Source organism: Gavia stellata, chromosome 1 (assembly GCF_030936135.1).
Source record: "Gavia stellata isolate bGavSte3 chromosome 1, bGavSte3.hap2, whole genome shotgun sequence".
NCBI classification, from domain to species: domain Eukaryota; kingdom Metazoa; phylum Chordata; class Aves; order Gaviiformes; family Gaviidae; genus Gavia; species Gavia stellata.
In genome coordinates this window covers 125,208,053-125,227,966 of record NC_082594.1, presented here as the reverse complement: position 1 = coordinate 125,227,966, position 19,914 = coordinate 125,208,053, and the positions used below count along the sequence as shown (strand labels likewise).

General features: G+C 43.0%; 1 protein-coding gene across 1 annotated transcript in view; it reads left to right on the top strand.

Moving 5' to 3' along the window:
• Positions 1-18,879, top strand: part of ST3GAL6 (ST3 beta-galactoside alpha-2,3-sialyltransferase 6) — a 51,169-nt gene extending 32,290 nt beyond the window's left edge. The window contains exons 8-13 of the mRNA XM_059818586.1: positions 759-822; positions 7,448-7,543; positions 9,763-9,949; positions 11,459-11,596; positions 15,202-15,354; positions 17,063-18,879. Of these exons, the coding sequence (XP_059674569.1) occupies positions 759-822; positions 7,448-7,543; positions 9,763-9,949; positions 11,459-11,596; positions 15,202-15,354; positions 17,063-17,143 (719 nt within the window). The 3' untranslated portion in view covers positions 17,144-18,879. The remainder of the gene's footprint in view (positions 1-758; positions 823-7,447; positions 7,544-9,762; positions 9,950-11,458; positions 11,597-15,201; positions 15,355-17,062) is intronic.
• Positions 18,880-19,914: the final 1,035 nt, after the last annotated feature.

The following is a 19,914-nucleotide window of genomic DNA, read 5'->3' as shown; positions in this document are numbered from 1 at the left end:
ACAGGGCCAGACACCCTAAGGGTCTTAGTCACCCTTTTGGAAAGGGTTGTAAAATCTCAGGTCTCAGAGATTTTAACACTGAACACCGTACCGTCCTAGTACCCTGCGGATCTGGGCTTTAGACTCTCGATTTGCCCTCCATCAGTGTAACAAGGATGGTGTGTTTTCCCACACCTCTGGGGTTGCAGCGAGGAAAAGTATGTTTGGGAACAAGTTGAGGCCCCCTCTCACTTAGAGGCACGTTGAGTGTCCAGCAGCTGCCTGCCCACCGAGGGAGGGCTGGGAAGGTGCCTGTGCCCAGCTTTGCCGGTGAGCGCAGGCTGGTTTGGCGTCTTCTCCCAAGACATGTAATGCTGTTACTGTCCCTGGCTGTGCGGCCCCTCCTCTTGGGTCAAGGCTGCTTCTGCTTCAGCTGAAGGTGAGTAGAAGAAAAACAAAAGTCAATTAGGATGCAGATCTTGGAAACTCTTCCAGTGCTTATTTACTGTAACTAAGATTTTTTTGATACAAATCCCATGCTGTTTTCCAACAGGAGAGTGTTGGGGCAGGAAAAGCTTGCTAGGGAGGAGCTCTGATAAACCTGAATTCCTTTGGCATCGATTGACCTGTGGCCCTAAATTACTCCTGTTCTTATTTTGAGTTTATGCACAGTGTGTAAAAACTAGTGTCTGAAAATGCTGTAGTCAGGGTGGCATGCTTATTTTTATATTGGAAACCACTGAACATTTTCATTAATCTTCTTTATATTTGCTTTCTAGAGCAATTCTTTCGTTTAGCCCTTTCAAGACTGCAGAACTGTGGACTTTCCAATGAAGGTGACAGGTGAGATGGTTTATTTGCTACTGTTTCTGTTCATTGCGTATTTAATATTTATCTGAAAAGGAATGTCAGTGGCATTATCCTGAAATTGTTCAAGTTAGCCAGGATGCAAATCTGACTGAGAACAAGCAAGATATAACTGATTCCAACATTTAAATGTTTGGTTTTAAACATACGTAGCACCAGCATTCAAGAATACTTTTTCTATGAGGGAGCTTAAACTTACAGATTTCTTTCTATAAGTGTGTTAGGGATGTGCTAGCTGAATGCAGTCCCATCTTTCTGTAGTATCTTTTTGTACTTGAGGAAAGTGAAACCACCCCTTAAAAATTGACTGTGATTTCCTCTTTCAAAGTCATTATTAGCGTAAGCTAGAGAATGTTTGAGATAAGCAGATGCAAAGCAATGCCTGTTCCTACGCAAAAGAAATCTTCACATATCCCTGTGCCACTGCATCCGCTGGCCTGCTACACACCCTTTTTCGTATGTATGCTTAGCTTCCTTTTCCTCTGAATGAGGGAGACGCAGCCAGGAAAAGCCTTTCCTGGCTGTGTTTTGGGAGTAACCAGGGTGTGGCATGGAGTGGAGCATGCCTTAGATAACTTGCTTCCCATGCGTTAGATTGCCCTGTTTAAATCTTTTGGTTAGAAGCCACTTCTACCGGGATTTTTTGTTTAGTTTTGGAGGGTCTTTCTGTGCGTGTGTCGTCTTGTTGTTGGGGTTTGTTTTGGTTTGGGTTCTTCAGGGATTTTTTGGAGGTAGTGTTGTAGAGTTGGCAAGTACACTAAGATCTTGTGTTTACCAAGTGATGCAAATGACTTATTAGATTTGCAGTCTAGCAAACGGGCTGACAACCTGCAATGTATCATGTTAACATGCAGACTTCTTAATAGGCTTGAATGCAAATAATGCTGAGGTTGGCTGTACTTGGTTTTGTTTTTTAATCAAGGAGATCAAACAGAAGATTGTTGCTTCAAGCCAATGCCGGGATCGCATTTTAATTAAACTTGCGTGGAATATGAACAAAATAATTGGTGTTCAAGCCTCAGAATTATCTTGGCTTTAATACCCAGTTTTCCTTTTCTTCGCCTACTGTACTCTTTCCTTTCCCTGTGTTTAGTATCTATTTCTAGGATGTTCAGGTTTACTCTTGGGGGGGGTGGGAGGAAACCCCCCCTATTTTCTATCAGGAGTGTGATAATTGGGGAAATTAATACAGAATTGGCTGGCAAAGGCCAGTCTTTTGTCTGGAGTTTGAAGGAGAATGCCAAATGTTGTATTAGAAATTTCCTGAAATCACAAGTTCAGCACTATAATCGTTTTGGCTGTAAAGTAGAGACACTTGCAGTACAGCATCGTACCTTTGAAATGGAAGTGTCTGTCCTAGAGATCAAAAGTAAGGTAATTGGTACTTATCCTTTGAAAGTAGACTCTTTGAGATATAGATATGTTTAGTGTTTCTGGGAAGTATGCTTCATTTTAATAAGAGTAATATACTACAGTAGTACTGAAGCGAAATGAGAAATATTACTATTTAATAGGCAGTATAAACAAATCAAATGTACAGTGACTTCATACAATATATTCTTTCGAGATCCATCAGGTTTTGTGTATGGCACTGTTAAGGCATGAATCACTGTAGTAAGGAAGAGCTTTTATATATACATTTAACTGAGATACAGTGGCTTTTAAATGTGGAACACTTCGGGAATTAATCCTAACAACATTCTCCAGTAATTCAGAATTATTAGGCAGCTCTGTAATGCTGCTGCCTAATTCAGCCTTCTTGGCAGAATGAAAACCGGGTTTTCCGATAAACTTTTCTTGGGGCAGAGTGGGGGAACCTGCTATAAAGTATTTTAACAAATATTAGGCTGTATGAGCACCAAATGTATGGTGCTCATATAGCTGTATTTGTGTGCGACGTAGGTAAAACTGTACATAGTGAGCTACAAAGGATTTTTTCCAAACAGTGCGTTTTCCAAACTTCCGTGGAATTCTCACTGTGTAAAGGTCTAGATCTCCAAAACTGTGTGGAAGTGAACAGTGTCACTGACTTCAGCGGAATAGCCCGTAGGAGAAGGGTGTTCCTGGCTAGGGGTATATCCACAGAGTAACCTCCCATCACCCGCTCTACCCCTTTTCTTATAATTGCTCACTAGGCACTCTCAGGACTCTAAGCTCAACAGCAGTAAATTGTTAGAAATGCATTTACACAATCCTGAGTCAACAAAATGTGACCTCTGCATCCTGCTTTTACCAAATAACCTCCAAGGAAATAATTTGCATTCCTCAACTGACTACGGGGGTGTGTGTTAAAGGAGTTGAGGTTGAGATCTTCTTTTTCCTTTTCCAGAGAAATGGTATTTCGGTGGAATGTGGAGGATGCAAGCCTTTTGACCTTTGAAGGCTACATTTCCATTTAAACAATATTTTTCTTTTATAGACTAGGAAAATGTTTCTTTTAGCATTTCACCATATAAACAAAACATGTAAACTAATGCCTGGCCTTGAGATTAAGAGGCTCTTGTACACCACATGAATAGGGCAACGGGTTGAGTGACTAAAGGGATTGCATTTAGATGTTGGAGATCAGTTACCATGTGATTTGCATCAGCATCCATTTATACTCTTAAGTAGATCTCTAACACCTAAATGCAATCCTTTAGTCACTCAAACCATTGCTATAGTAATTGTTGTAGCTGCGGTCTTAATATTTTTCACTTTCATCAATATTGTGCTGGTGGTTGTAAGCCTGACCTCTGGACATTTCAGTCTGTTACACTTCACTTGTAGCACGCCTGATGTTGTTTAAGGACATCTGAATTTATTTCTCTTCTTGCCAATTTATTGACTTGGACAAAGAATGAGTGTTTGGGGTTTTTTTTTTAATATGAAAACATTATGAAAAAGGAACTTTAAGAAGTGGGGTTGGTAAAATATCTGGGATTACCAGTCTGCTGAAAGTCAACGTGTTGATTTCTGTGGTCTACAGTAGGTGCAGGTCAATTTATTGAACTTAAATATCTTTGAATACAGTTCAGCCTTGCTATGTATTCTTTATCTCCATTTCGTATGTCAGTTTCCTATGATATTATGTTCTGTTTTTTCACTCTAGCATGGACCATTTCCCTCCGTGCTTATTGTTAATGGAATCTGTGCTACTGTGGACATAGACCTATGATCATAACTGGAGACACTTGAATACTGGGGGGGGGGGAGGCTAAGGGGGGGAGACAATTCAGAAACAGCACATTTGTGCCAGACTTCCTGTTTGAGTTGGCCTACTTTGACTTCCTGAGCTTGACACAGATTAAAAGCTGTTTTTTCTAATTCATTTGGCTGTATTTAGGACTGTATTAATGTACAGTTCATCAGGAGTATTTGATCTACTTGTTGACTTTATCCATTTCAGAAGTTCACATACCAATGTTAGATGCTTTATTGGTTATTTGAAGGCAGCTGGTAGCTTTATTTGAGTATGCATGTTATTGAGGGCACTGAAGTTTGAAAACTTAATAAAACTTAAATTTCACTCCGTTTTCCATCCAAGTAGTATTAGTCAATTCTTAGCCATGAACAAGATCTGGTCTGCATCCCTTAGTAAGAAGGAGGAGTGTTTGGATTTGACTTAGCAGCTACCCAGCTTCTGTAGCTGCGCGAACCTCAGTTGCCCAGCTCTAAAGTCATGTTTTATTTTACCCTCCCTGCCCTGAGTGTGTCCTGCTACATCACAACTGCACAGCGCAAAGAGGAGAAACCAAAAATCTCTTCACTTTTTTACCAGAGTGGAGGCATTATTTCAATAGCTAGGGATTGACATAGTGAAAAAGCCTCTTAAATAATAGCCTCTGTCAAAAATTGCAAAGTATTTAATAAGAAAGTCTCTACAAGGGACAGAACAAGCAGTGCCTCTTCGAAGTAACTTTTTGGCTTCTTATCATGGTCAGAATAATACAAACCACTTGTAATGGAGTTGACATAGTTTTTGTGAACTCACACCAAGTAGTCAGAGACTATAAAAGAAAATATTCAGCATGATTAGGAGCAGTTTCTCTGGCTTTTTATTAAGGCCTGAAGAGTTCGTGCATGGTGCGTCAGTCACTGCCAAACCAGGGTGTCCACCAAGCATTGGGGATGGATGCTTTAGCCAGGAGGTACCACCAGGAGTTGGAGTATGAGTAGCAGTTGAGGATTTGCATTGTGGTGGTGAGCTGCAGCCACGTAACTCACGTAACCACTGAATTCAGAGGTTTGAGATGATTGAAACTTTCAGTGATTTACAGTGGCATGCTGTAAGTGACAGGAAAATGCGATACAACCATATGCTAATTCTGCACTTTTTTTCCCCTCTCCCTCATTCCGCCTTCGTCACTTACTGATCATGTTTTTGTCCAGTTTTCCTTTTTCCTTCCTGTTTCTCCTCACTGTTGCTTCTCTGTAGCCCAGGATCTTGCTTTGAGCTCTATGATATAGCTGCAAGTAACAGAGCGTAATTCAGGAAAAAGGTAACTAACCTCTGCTTCCTTCCTCCCACTGTAAACTTTGTGAGAGGTGTATGTTCATCAGCTTGCTTTCTCAGGATATCTTAAAACTAGATTGAAAAACTCATTTGAAAATGAAGGGGCTGAAGCAGTCCTGGAGTAGAGAGGGAAGGGTTTTGTGGGTGGGGGTTACTGAGGAAAGGATGGTGTAACAGGTTTTCACCCCTCTGATTTCCGAGGTACCAAGTCACATGGACTTGTGGCATTAGCTGGAAATCTTTTTATGAATGCTTGGCTTCTGCTAAGCTGCTCAGGAAACACTAGAGAAAAGTGTGCCAGCTTTTTCCGTGTCACCCCACCCTGAGAGCCGTGTTTAGCAGCACTATTTTTATAAATTTTTAAAGGCAACTCCCTCTGCAGTTGTGGCCTTAGAGCAGCAGGTGAGAAGGTGCCATCCCAGCATTTCTTCTGAAATACAGTGGTTTTTACGGTTGGCACTTATTTCACCTTTCCTGTGAGCTTCAGGTTTTCAGCATTGCCTTGAGGCTCAGTTTCTTTTCCCTAGCCCACGTGCAGTATAGCGTAACTGTGTTAACAGTTCTGTAGGGCGTATAGGGAACTGCTTAGTACGTTGAGATGTCGGTCAGTCTCGGCTGGAACAGGGTGTTTGCATTGATGTTGAATAATACTCTCCTCAGCTGAAAAAACAGGTTGGGCTATCTGAGGAGAAAGATGTTAATTAGTCTGCATAAAGTGCCACACTGGGCATTTATTACAGATTATAATATTCTTTGGGACACAGTCCTGGGGTGCCTGGCAGTAAGAAACGGCATAGAGCCTTTTCTGTATTTGAAGAACCATGGGAGTGGGATGTTGGGAGGTGTCTCATCGTCAGTAAGCTGTGAGCCTGTTTGTGTCTGAAGAAAATACCGTAATTTTTCTTTTGTCATTGCTCCTGCAGCAACCAAGTTGGACAGCTGTTGCTTTAAATAAAGAAGCATTTTTACAACAAAAAATTCTGTGCTTGCTCTGTAAGGAGGAGTTTGCAATCGTATACATTGGATATAAACCTTCTCTAAAGAGGCAAAATGTCTTGAGTAAAAAACCAGCAAGCCTGGGGTTTTTGTTTATGTTTGTTGTTTGTGGTTTTGGTGGGGTTTTTTGTTGTGGGTTGTTTTTTTTTTTTTTTAGCAAAGCACGTATTTTACTAGCATGGAAATAAGACAGTAGAGAGCAAAAGATACACTTAGAAAACGTGCGGTAACTTGGAAAATCTTACCATTAGAATTTACTTTCATAAGTTTAGCATTTGCATAATACCTTTTTTGGGTGCTTTTTGAGTCTGAATATATTCTGAAGTCAAAAGGAATTACTGTTTTGACTGAATGTAGCATAAGATCTGATTTGTAGTTCACAGTGTTTTATATACTTCATAATGCTGTCTAATTTGAATCTAGTCATATGAGAATGCAACTTTTAGTCAAGCATATCCCTCTTGCTGTGTCGTGACAGCATGCACTTCATCACATGTTTAAACATATTCAGACAGCACTTTCGAAGTAGAGGGAGAAAAATCAACATGATTACATTCATTTGAAAAGCCATCGCATGTGTCATTGGGCTAAGGTTTTTCACATGTACAATTTGGAGGCCTGTAAGGTAAATGGTGAACATAAATCTTGCTGCTTTATGCTGGAGATCTCTAGAGTTGTGGAGTTGTACAAAATTGCAGAAGGACCTTAGTTTGAGTTAGTTTTTCCAGACATACTCTATCCTGGTTGGTATACTCCCGGACTGGGACAAGTTTGAAGCTTTGTGGAAGATCGTTTATCTAATGGCACACATATCACCGACTGGTTAGATGATCTTAAACAGCAAACCACTAGAAGAAGGACATGTATAAAAACAGTTGTGCATGAGAGAAGCCATTTCCTGACTTTGGCAGTCCCTGAAATAATGCAACTGCATTTTTTGAAAGCAGCCTTAGCGTGCGATACAGAATTGAGACTGCTCTGTAGGGGCCAAGGAGTGTAAAAGATACAGGACCTCCGTTAGTAAATAAGCCAGCTAAATGCAAACATATCATTAATAACAACACGAAGCAAGGGAAGCCGTGCATATTAAAAGTTCTATTTGTTCCACAGCATCGACTGTCGACGGTGTGTTGTGGTTGGTAATGGAGGAGTACTTCGAAATAAGACGTTAGGGGAGAAAATTGACTCATACGACGTGATAATAAGGTAAATGGTATCTCCTTTTCATTTAGTCTACATGCAAAAAATTAACAAACTTTTGCTGTCAGCCCGTAGCTTTGGAGTTCAGTTATTATACGAATGAAAATGTATAAAACTTCCTGTTTTACTTATTCTGTCACAGCCTTCATTTAAAAAATTTTAGGAAAAAAATGGGTCAGTGTTCTATTACACAGACTTATACACGGGAGGAAGGATCACTGGGTCGTCAGTCTGCCTTGTGTACAGGCACCCATGTGCAAGATGCTGCCATCAAGGATGGGTCCAAGCATGTGACAGCCCAGAGCTCTGTGTGTGCCCCTTTCTGGGAGCCAGCATCCCCGGCAGCCCTGCCTCTTACCTTCTACACCACACTTCTTACCCCTGTGCCGGCATGTGCATTGCTCAGGGTGGATGAAATGTAACATTTATGCTGGGAAGTCCATCTCGAGGCACGTGTCAGCTGGAGGATGATGTTGATGTCTGCCTCTTTCTCTCAAGCATGTTAGTTCATATTGGAATTTTATGAGATGCCTCAACCTACCAGAGGATGCTGGGGTCTGAAGAAGGAGGCGTCTGAACTAGGGAAACTGGGGAAGTGCTCAGAGGAACGGGCAAGGCTGGGGCACAGGGGGAAGCTCAAATGCCAAGCAAACTGAAAATGTACTATTTGGCTAATTATAACAGAATTTTCTGCATATTAAGAAAAAGATAAATCAGTTTCTCCTTTGCAGGAACTAAGATGATAACTCATTAAACAGCCCTTCTTTCTGTAGGTACCCTGTCAGACAGTGTGCCTGAACTCTCTTTCACTAAAATCTCTGAGCTGCCATTTCAGTTTGTTTCCTTCAGCGTTGTGTTGAACATTGGACAAAATCTCTTTTTTGTTACTTTGCCATCAATCCTAATGCTCATTTTAGTAATAGTGTTTCAGTCTTCAAGCATTACTGTAAAAAGTTGTATACAAAGCCTGGAGTTTGACATGCATTTGAAAACGTACTGATAAGGTGGAAATGAATACATGCAATTCTTCAGTTGTAGCTCCTCTTATAAACTTAAGACTATAGAAAGTGATCCAGGTAATATCCCCATTCTTAGGAAACTTTACTTGCCTGATGACTTTGTGCTTTACAAAAAAACCCCACCTTGCACTTATTTTCACTTTAGTATAATGATGCAAGGAAGCTCCATGGATTATTTTTAAGCTATTTCAAGTATTGGGGCTCCTTGTAGATCTGTCTGCTCTTCTTAAAATGGAAACCTTTGTGTAGACTGGTGTCACACATTTAAAAACACCTCTAAATTCAAAACAGTTTCAGAAATATAGTACGCATTTGTTTACTGTGAATGAACGAAGAGGTGGTGTTTGCATTCTGTATTTAATGACAACTTCTGATAAAACTTTGAAATAGTCCCTTGTCCGCATACCTTGTTTTGCAAACATCTGCTCCTAAGCAGCATGCCTCCTGTTCTGAGCAGTCAGTCACGTTGGCAGGAATGGAGTATATAGAGACTGCCTGAATTCTCCAAAGAATATGCAACACACCCACCAAGCAAAAAACTGCAAGATGGAGACTTAAACATAGCCCCTCTAACACCGCAGAGCAGAGACACCTATCCACCTCCTCACTGCTTACTAATCTGTTATATCCCAAGGCAGTGGCAGCTGTGCAAGTAATATTTAAAAAAAAAAAAAAAAAGAAAAGACACCCCCTCCAAACCTCACACAAACAAAAAAAGCAAACATAAAGATGTATCGGCAACAGGTACAGTCATAATCCCTGTTCCTGTATGCTATAGACAGGGAAGGATATTAAAGCATCCTTGAATTGCCTCCTGCATGACTCGGATCATCTAGTAGTATGAATGGAGCAGTGGGTAATTCTCCAAGCCAGATACTCTCTTTAGTCTTCTCCAGTTTCTGTGGTTGAGCCAAATCAGAAGGCCTTCTGCTCAAGTGACGCACGATAAGCAATTGGGTGATTGTATTCTAAACCACCTTGGCCAAGTTCCCGTACGTGCTTGATCCCTCTGAGTTAGAGGGTGAGTGCACATGATAATTGCTCATCTACAACGTAATGTGATAAGTAAATGCTGGGCCACTAAACCCTCCTGTACCCGGACACGCTGCCTGCAGATTACCGCAGACTAATGTGTGTGCCAGCCACCACACAGTAAGGATGTGGGTGGGGTAGTCATTGTTATCTCTGTGTCTCTGTCCTCTGCAGAATGAATAATGGCCCTGTTATAGGGTATGAAGAGGATGTTGGGAGGAGGACGACTTTCCGCCTTTCTTACCCGGAATCCATCTTCTCAGATCCAATCCACTATGACCCTAACACGACTGTTGTTCTCATCGTCTTCAAACCCCGTGACTTGAAGTGGCTTTGGGAGATACTAGGTGGTCAGAAAATAGTGAGTTTAATTATTCATGCACTTTGGCTCAGCTTGCCACACACCTCTTGTGAAATATCTGTTCTGCTTTTAACCTTAGTCCCCCTACCTGGGGGGAGCACTGGATGTCCCAGTCAGTCTGCTCACTATCGCTTTCCCATAAATGCTTCTGTCACAGAGTCACAGAATGATAGGGGTTGGAAGGGACCTCTGGAGATCATCTAGTCCAACCACCCCACCAGAGCAGGTTCACCTAGAGTACATCGCACAGGAATGCATCCAGGCGAGTTTTGAGTATCTCCAGAGAAGGAGACTCCACGGCCTCTCTGGGCAGCTCGTTCCAGTGCTCTGCCACCCTCAAAGGAAAGAAGTTCCTCCTCGTGTTTTGACGGAACTTCCTATGACTAAGTTTGTGCCTGTTACCTCTTGTCCTGTCACTGGGCACCACTGAAATAAGGCTGGCCCCATCCTCCTGGCACCCATCCCTTAATTATTTATAAGCATTGATAAGATCCGCCCCCTCAGTCTTCTCCAGACTAAAAAGACCCAAGTACCTCAGCCTTTCCTCGTAACAAATTCCTCATTCTGTCCTCTTTCTCACCCATGTTCCTCAGATCAGTTCCTCACCCCAAAGCAGTTGTCCTCTTGGAAATACCTTTTTATCCTCTTCCTAGCACTGTTTTATATTCTGACATGCATGCTCCAGCCATTTCCCAGATAATTTTATCCTGTACACTTGCTGGAATAGCAGAATAATGTTGGAAGGGACCTCTCTTCTGGAGGTCTTTAGTACAAAACCCAGTTGAAAGAGAGCAGGGCCAAGTTCAAAGCCATACCAGGTTCTCAGGGCATCATCCAGGTAAGTTTTGAGTATTTCCAAGGATATTTTTACAGTCTGTTTCAGTACTGCACTACCCTCACAGGAAGGAATTTCTCCTCATCCTTTCACTGTGTCCTTCCAAGAAGAGTCTTGTCCTGTCTCTTTTTGTGAACCTCTACCAGATAGTTGAAGATGGGCTGAACAAACCCAGCCTTCTCAGGCGCTTCTTGCTTGTTGTGCACTCTGGCCCCTTGGCTGCTTTAGTGGCCTTCTGCTGAGCTTGCCCCAGTTCGACACTCTTTTGCACAGGGGGGAGCCCAAAACAGCATTTGTGAGACGGCAGAAAGGCGCAGGACAAAGTACTTGAGAATGATAACTTCTGTCTACCTGTTCTCTATGCTCTTATTAATGTGGCCAAGCACACAATGAGCCTTGACTGCCTCCGGGGCACGCTGACGGTGCGTGTTATCCATCAGGGGCCTTTCTGCAAAGCTGTTTTCCAGCCAGCCCCAGCCTCTGCTGCTGCAGTGGGCTGTCCTGTTGCAGGAGTATGATTTGGCACGTGTTTTTGTTGAACTTTGGGAGGTTCAACGCTCCTCTTCTTCTTCCTCAACCTCCTGCCCTTGGATTTTATTCTGGTTAGAGTTGCTACAAAACCAAAATCAACTGTTTATAGCTGTTAAAAATGTGTATTTTCTTGCCTGTTACAGAGCGCTAAAGGCTTTTGGAAGAAACCGGCTCTGAACATGATATACAAAGCTAGTCAAATCAGGATTCTTGATCCCAGCATCACCAGAAAAACAGCTTATGAATGGCTCCGTTTCCCAACAAGGTTTCCCAAAAAGGAGGTAGGCTTTTTTCTTCTGTGCCTTTTAGTTTTGTGCAACCAAATGTGTACTCAGAGGTAATTATCTCTTTATTATAGTGGACTATGTTAGAACATCTTTTAGGTTCACATTGCATTAGTTTGCATTTAGGCGGTCCTCAAAAAAGATGGGAAAATGGAATCCAGAAAGAGAGTGGGTAGCCTTGTATGCCAAAAATCTCTTTTTATGCATTCTATAATTAGTGTTAAATGAGACCGCTTTTGCAAACAGATATAATGCCTTTTACAAAATTTGGGAAAGCAGACAGGCATTGGAACATGGCAGATCCAGAGACCCTCTGGAAATACTAAAGAGCTTTGAATTATTAAATGTAGGGTTTTTTATAGTTTTTCTTAAAAAAAAAAAAAAAAAAAAAAGCCACCACAAAACAACAAACCAAAAAAACCCCAACAAAACCCCCCACCAAAAACAAAACACAAAAAACCCCCGTACCAAACAAACAAAAGCCCCCAAAACCCCAACAACCCAGTAATTCTAACACTGCTGCAGTTTCACGCAGCTGGGGGTGGGTAGGGACTAGGAAGCATAGACGATACTCCAGCCCCATGCTAATGACATATGTCTAGCAGCATCCTTGTGCTTACTGATTTGATGCCAAGCATTGTATTGAGTTAACCGACAATTTGGACATAAAAATACATTTTAACTGTCAGTTTATAACTGAAGAATGTTTCTGATGAAAGGTAAGGCTTTAAGCTGGAGACCTCCCTTGCGCAGTCGGGGCTGACCACATGCTGTTCAGCACAAGTACGGGTCCCTGGAGTCACATCCTTGCAGAGAGCTGCTTCATCAGGATCAGCCACATGTGGAAATGTTTGACAGGCTGTCGCTGTGGAGTATCTACCACAACTTTTTTCTGGTTTAATCTTTTTAATATTTGAGGGAGTTGAGGTTTTTTGCTTTGGGGGTTTTTTGTGCCTTTTTTTTTTTTTCCTTTTTTAAATTTCTTTCTTTTTTTTTTTTGAGCCTACCTAGTGGCTTTTTCCTCCCTTATTAACTCTCAAACTGGAATACCCAGTTTGGCTGCATGCTAGCTGGGGCTTCGTGGCATTTCAGCTCATCAGCCGAGGGTGGGAAGAAAGCAGCATAGTAGTTGGGCACCTAACTATTTTCTAAAGGGCCACAGAACATCCCTGGCCTCCATGGCTTCAGAAATCCCTCCCGTTTCTTCTTGTGCTCCCTTCTTAGTGGGAGTAAAATTAAGATGAGTGCTGCCAGTGAGTCAGAGAGATGTGCGCGGTGACCTGGAGCTGGTACTGAGGCACAGGCCCCTCGGATGCTTTGGGTAGCATGCACGCCCTCTGCTCCTCTGCTCGCTGGGAGCCCCTGCCCAGAGCTGGGGCAGAGCGCGTCCGTGCTTCCAGCCCCTTTCCACCCCCTCCACATCCCGCTTGCTCCATCCTGGGGGTTTTGCAGCCCCTTGTCCCCGGCGGCAGCAATGGTCAAGCTCAGGCATGCTTTTCCTCACTTTTCTTCCCATCTCGGAGGCGGGCCATGGCTGGGAGCCGGCAGTGGCTCTGGCACAGCTTGGTTAAGCTGCAGGTCGTGCCTTGGGTGCTCCCACTGGCAGGGCAGCCTTTTGCAGGACCCACTTTGGGGCCCTCTGTCCCGTAGTGTGTCCCTGGGGAGGGCTGGTGCTGCCTTTGCTGTCCTGTGCTTCAGCCCCCTCTGCTGCAGGAGATGCTGAAGACCACTGTTGCTTTCCCAACTGTCTCTGCCTTTTCCATTAAGCCAATCTCATGTTCCCTTTGCGTGCATTTGTACGTAGTCCAGCAAGCATTTGTTTCTTTCTTAGCAACTGTGGCAGTGTTAGCAGAGCCGGGAAGAACAAATGTAAAATCAGATCTGCTGCCCCAGCGGCACTTAAGGCAGAAAGTGTTGCAGAGTCATTCCAGGGCTGAGCCTATTCCCATTAAACATGACTGGTTGAACAAATTTCTTTACAGGCTGAGGATATCTGGGTATTGCTAGGGCGCCAGCGTGACAATACTTTTTAAAAGTAGTGTTGCTTTCTTTAGTATATTCTTTTGAGGTGAACTTTATGATAGCCAAAGGTAAACACAGCTAGTTGCAACCTGTGATATTCCTGATACTTCCAAATAGCACTAATCCTGACATGTAGCATTCCTACCATAATTTTGGGGTTCTGCTTAGTATGGACATTGCAAGAGTCATCGGTAAGTTTATGATAGCGGGGCCCCCAGGGCAGAAAGTTATTTTGCTAACTGGCAAGAGCCCTGGGCAGTGGTGTGTGTTTAAGTTGATGTTATTTCTGGATTACTCCAGGAGTTGTGTAAAGGTACAAAGAATTCTACGTAAAAGGTGGTAGTTCAATTCTGTGATTTTAATTAGGCTTACAGAGCTGATGTTAGTAACTTTTTCCTGGGGATTTGTTCTTCTGTCATAACGACACAAAGAAATATTTTTCTGTATCATCGAGTGCATCTGCCTTCTCTTTGCACAGAGTTATCCAGTACAGGTTTGTCTGCTTCATTTTCAGAGGCAAATGAACTGAGCCTTGGGTAAGAGTTCAAAAAAGCACATGATTTTGTGCTCAGTTTGAGGTTTGATTGCAGCTACCGAAAGCGCATAGCTCATTTGGTCTCTGAGAAAATTGTTGTTTTAGCTAAGAAGGGCGTCAGTGCCTGAAAGGTTTGTCCATATCTGGGGACACTTTCTCCCCTCGGCTTCATCTGTTGGTCTAATGAAAGAATTCACCTTTCTCTACAAACCTTGCCTCATTTACTTCCCCAGATCATTTTAGCCACTGCTGCTGCTAAAAGTGTCACGTACTCGATCACAAGATAGGACAGATGGTTGCAATAAGTTGTTCTACGCTCTTGCAAGAAATGCTGATTTTCAGTTAGGTGCTCTTAATTTTGCACAGTTAAAACCTGTTTATGACCCGCTCTTGATATTTTACATTGCATTTGCTTCTGAGCTGTCTCACTGTAGGGAGAAATAAGCAATTTTATCTACAGTTTCTTTTCTTCTAATGGAAATAGTGGGGGAAGGTCTAAAGCCAATGTTCTTCTGGACTTTCCCTGCTTTGGAAAAGTTCAAATGCAGCCAAATTTATGTAGCAGTAGCATTCATGCTTTTTTAGTTTGGTGTTATGAAGATTTGAGGCATGTTATGTTGTTCTGTTTGTCTGGCTTGCCATCATCTAGAAACTTCTGAACACATCTGCTAATTCAGTCAAAGTTGATGGGCTGAAATGGTCTCCAATATATTGAAGTCTGACCAGTTTCATGAAAGTAGGTTGCTGAGCAGAGGGATGGGGAGACCTTCCTGATGTCTGTGTGGAGGGAAGGGCTACAGTATGGGCTCAGCCCTCACTAGAAGCTGGAGAATCCCAGGGAAGGCCAACGTGGCAGACACCCCGGTCATGGAAAACCTGCAGCCAGTACCTTACTCCCTGTGGGGCACGAGGGGATCAAACTACAAACCCAAACATCCGTAGAAGAGCCAGGTTGCCTGATTTCTGCTGTCTTCCTTCTTAGGTTTGCTGTTCCCGTCAAGCTGCCAGTTATTTATGTATGCGTGCTCTTTCTGTTTCGTTTTAGAAACCCAAGCATCCAACAACGGGACTGATTGCCATTACACTAGCATTTCACATATGCCATGAGGTTCACCTGGCAGGCTTCAAGTACGATTTCACTGACAGAAACAGTTCCTTGCACTACTACGGCAACGACACAATGTCTCAGATGATGCAGGTAACAAACACTTGTTTACGCTGAGAGAAAGCTGGTAACTGGGGAAGACAATTCAATATAGACAGAAGGGTGGACTGCAGGTCAGAAAGGCCTCCCATCTTCTCCTGGTTCAGCTGCTCATGGGTTAACATTGCTTGAATCTCTTAATCTCTGCTTTTGTTTCTGAAAAATGTGGATAATGGTATTTGTGTCCCTTGTGCTACGCCATATTCTGCAACATCTGCACGAGATGCATCCATTTCTATGTTCTGTTTTGTTTTGCTGGCGTTATCCTTAGGCTGCGCAGCTCTTGTTTGTAGAGGCTATTTGCTAGCACTGTCAGAACGTGAATAGCGTTGTTTCTGTTCTCATTCTTTTTCCTTGACACCTACTTGCACCATTTGTCATAGTTGCCAAACTTCTTAAAAAACAGAAAGAAGAGCAAAGGGAAATGGAAGGAGTTAAGACTTGCAAACTTGCAGTTAGGAAAAGAGCTGAATTTCAGAAATAGAAAGTAGAAAAGAAAAGCAGCTCTTGGGGGTGGGTAGGAAGAGAAGGAACTGCTTCCAGGAGGGGGAAGACACAGCTCACCAGGAGAGGGAGCAGCAGGAGGCTGGCAAACATCAAGGATGCCTTCTCGTCCCTCCTGCTTTGCTACGCTCATGCCTCTGTTTTCTTTCATGTCTCTGTCTCTCTTGTCTTCAGCTCTGTACTCCCAGCAACTCCATATCAGCCCTTTACCTCAATGTGAACAGGTTTTTTTTCTTCCATGTGCACGCCCAGTGCACGCCGGGACCGTTTTCTCTCCTCCTCCCTTTCCTGAAAAGAAAGGATGGGGCAATGCGCATAGGAGCCTCTCATGTCTCTCTGAGGAATCCTAGGTGCCTGCTGCTCTGCAATTAATTTTCCTTTGACACCGAACTCACCTTCATTTTGAGGCTCCTCTCTGCAGGTGCTTTTTTGCAATGTATACCAAGCTTGGGTAAGGTTGATCACTAGTTGAATAGACATCCGTAAGTTTACTAAAATCTCAAAACTTTAAAACCCAAACAACTAAACAAAAACCTTATCATTAATTCTTTAGTGGCATTAAGTTGTAAATATTATACTATATATGTATAACCTTTTATGCAGTGTTTGTATTCATTTTAATTCAGTGGATTCAGTGTCTAAGACTGTCAGTAAACTTAACTTCCCTTGTGCTGTCTTCCGCTAACCTCCGTGGCCTCTTGTGTATCCAGGATCTGGATACAGCAGAGAAGATGGGTTGGTTTTGGCTTGTTGAAACTAATCGGCAGGATGCATCCGATTTACAAATGCCTGACGTGTGCTTTTCAAGAACCTGCAATGAGCTTTGAGAATTAGTCATTTTCTGACTGTGCTGTAAATGTGGTTATGCAGCTGTTCCCTCCAAGCGTGGGGAGGAGTTGGGAGAGTTAGTAATGGAAGGACTTCCGTGAGACCACGTCTCACCCACTCTTGCCACTGAAGGATCATCCCTTTTGGTTTCTCTCCTAATGGAAAATCTAATCTAGTTTTGAGCAATGGAGTCACTCACCTATTTTCTTGGGAGACTGTGCTACAGCCTTCTCTAAGAAATCTTTTCCCCAGAGCTTTCCTACTCTTAGCATCTTCCAAGTATCACAGGTAATTAAAAGGAAAAAAAATGAAGTGATGCTTCTGGTAATATTTTAATTTTTTTTTATTATTCCCTCACATCTCTTTTTAGAATGAATACCACAACATCAACGCTGAGCAGAAATTTTTGAAGAAGCTTATAGACAAGAATTTTGTGGTCAATTTGACGTGAAAGCTGAATGGAAAATACCAAGAACAATCACTATTTTCAAGATATGAAAAATTTTTATTTTTTGTATGACATTTTTATTTTTTAAGTGCAGCATAACTGTTTACTGTTTAAAAGGAGCACAGAAACCTCCCCAAGGCAGAAGCTTTTTCTAAGCCTGAGGGTAATGGACTATTGCAAACAGAGTTAACTGAATTTCTGTGAAACTGTTTAATAATGGGAAAACCATGAAACTTCCCGCTGGAAGTATCAGGGATATATAAAAATGTGATGCACATCATTTATTTATCAGCAAGAACTCTTTCCAAATGATTACTTCTCTGGAATACTTTTGTTTCTGATGTTGTCCTCCAAAAGAGTTATGCTGTCAAGAGACTGAGACGACCAGTGTTTAATTAGTAGACGGCTGTAAAGTCTTGAATGTTTCTCCTGCAGTATGAAAACAGCTTTAAAAAAATGTCTATACGTCATTACTGTGTGTCTGGGAGAAGGAGGAACATAGAGAGTGTACAGGTTTTGGTCTGCCCTACTGCTGAGGAGGGAATGTCCATCTTCAGCAAAGAAGCCACAGCTTCTGCACTTGGCCATCAACTCTGAACTGCTGTCTGCCTTTTGCCGAAGGCGAAGACCCTTTCATCTGATTTGTGGAGATGTTGGTATTGACAATGCTCATATTGTACCCCATTTATGGAAAACCATACTCCCCATGCTGTGTGTCCAATAAATCTTACAGTTGGTGACTTGACTTAGAAAAGAGGCAGTATGAAGACGGAAGAGTTGTCCTAACTACCTGCGTGTCCGCTGCTTCCCCCAGACCACAGCAGAAGCGTGGGCTGGGACAGAGATGTTTACGCCTGAGTTTAAATTTAGAGCCAACGGTTGTTGGATTCCTACATCTCCAGGACAGGATCCCATGTATCTTTCTGTTCGCACCCCAAGAATCGAGGTGTATTTTTCCAAACCAGCGCAGTCTCCTTTCTCTGATGCTGTAACGCGTTTCCGCCTTTGAGATGCGTCAATATGAGCAATGAATGTTCCCATTTTTGGCAGTAGAATGTGCTAGGGCATATCCAAGATGTACCTCAGCTGAATTATCACTTGGCTTCTGTTTACCTCTCCTGTCTTGACATTTAGGTTTAAAGGATGTGGCTGAACTAAATAATTTAGCAGTGGGAACGTACTCGGGATTTTAATTGAAACATTTAATGGGACGTTTGTTTGCTGTATTGGTTTGTCTCAGACAAGCCTGCTGAATAAGTTAAATCTGCCTGGGAATGCCCTTGACAATGGTCAAAGAAGAACAAGTAATATGCTGTTCCAATTCTCTCATGGGGGGTTGTATATATATATTTTTTTTTTTAATTGTGGCAGATTTGTTTTAAGATCTTGTTGTTATCTTGATCAATGACACCTAAAGAAACCACAAAGAAGTCCATGTCAAAAAAAAAAAAAAGTCTTTAAAGTTGGTAGAAAAACCTTTGCTGCTTTTTAATAAAATTTTATAGAGAGTTTTAGTATGTTTAGGAGCAGTGCAAACAATTACAATCAGAAAACAAACCTCTAGCCGGCCAAGAGCACAGTATTTGTGTTTTCAGAAGCTGAGGATTACAAGAATACTGAACGCAATTTCGTTGCTGCAGCAATGTAGAGGAATAAGCATTGAAGTGACCAAAGAGTCATCTTTCTTTTTTCCTATTTCTCTTGCAGAGTGCAATAGGTATTTAAAAAAAACCCCACGTTCCCGTAGTTCTCCTCTCCCTTTTCAGCTCCTTGGCTCTGCCATGGGGGAATTAGTGAGGGCAGTGCGATTTGGAGGGGAACCACAGCCGAATGACTCCTGAGCTTTGGTCTGTCTCAGGCAAATGAGGCATCTCTGAAATAACTCCGGTTGTCACAAAAAGCTGTGGTAGGGGGCAGGGAAGGACCCGGATGTGTCCCCAGCAAGGGACAGGCTGTGCCACCGTGTCCTGCCAGCTGGATGGGTGTCCCTTGGGCCCAGCTGCTGCAGGGGGTGGCCCCTTGTCCAGCCCTGCGCAGGGCGGCAGGTCGGAGCGTGGGGGAGAGGGGAGCGCGGCAGGTCCTGGGGCACTGCAGCAGGTGACTGTGGTGGTGGAAATGGAGGAAACTGGAATTTCTTCACCAGGTGGCAGAAGGGCTCCTACTCAGTTATTTGCATTTCCTTTTTTCTTTTCTTTTCTTTTTTTTTTTAAACATGCACATTTCTGAGGCTTTGAGGAGATCTTTGCTTAAAAACCTGAATACAAACAGGTGGGGGTTTGCATCAGAAAACAGTGACACTACTGTCTTGGTCTCTATCGGCATTTATTTCTCATGATGATTTCAGTTAATTAAAAAGGTTTGTATGTGACTCTGCAGCCTCAGACCTGCAGTGATTTAGACTACTGACAACGGCAATTCCACATGAAAAAAATGCCGAGGTAAGGCCTTTTGCAAAGGTCGCAGTGTTGTCCGAGCTCTCTCTGCGTAGAATTCCGTGGTAGATCTCGGACCCTGTTGAGAGCAGAGCCGGGCAGAAGTGGAGGGCTCTCTTCCCTCTTGAATCCCGCGGTCGCTCCCAGAGCCGGGTCCCCCAGCTGTCCCATGGGCTGCCAGCACAGATCCAGCCACATCCGCGTACTGTCACGCAGTACGCTGACGGAGGGGATTTTCTCCAGGAGAGCTGTTGAATTTGCCCTCTCCTCGCGGTGCCTGGTTCCTGTGATGTTGCAGGCTGCTTCCTTCGGCTTCTCCGCCCCAGCCGCAGTGGCAGGAGG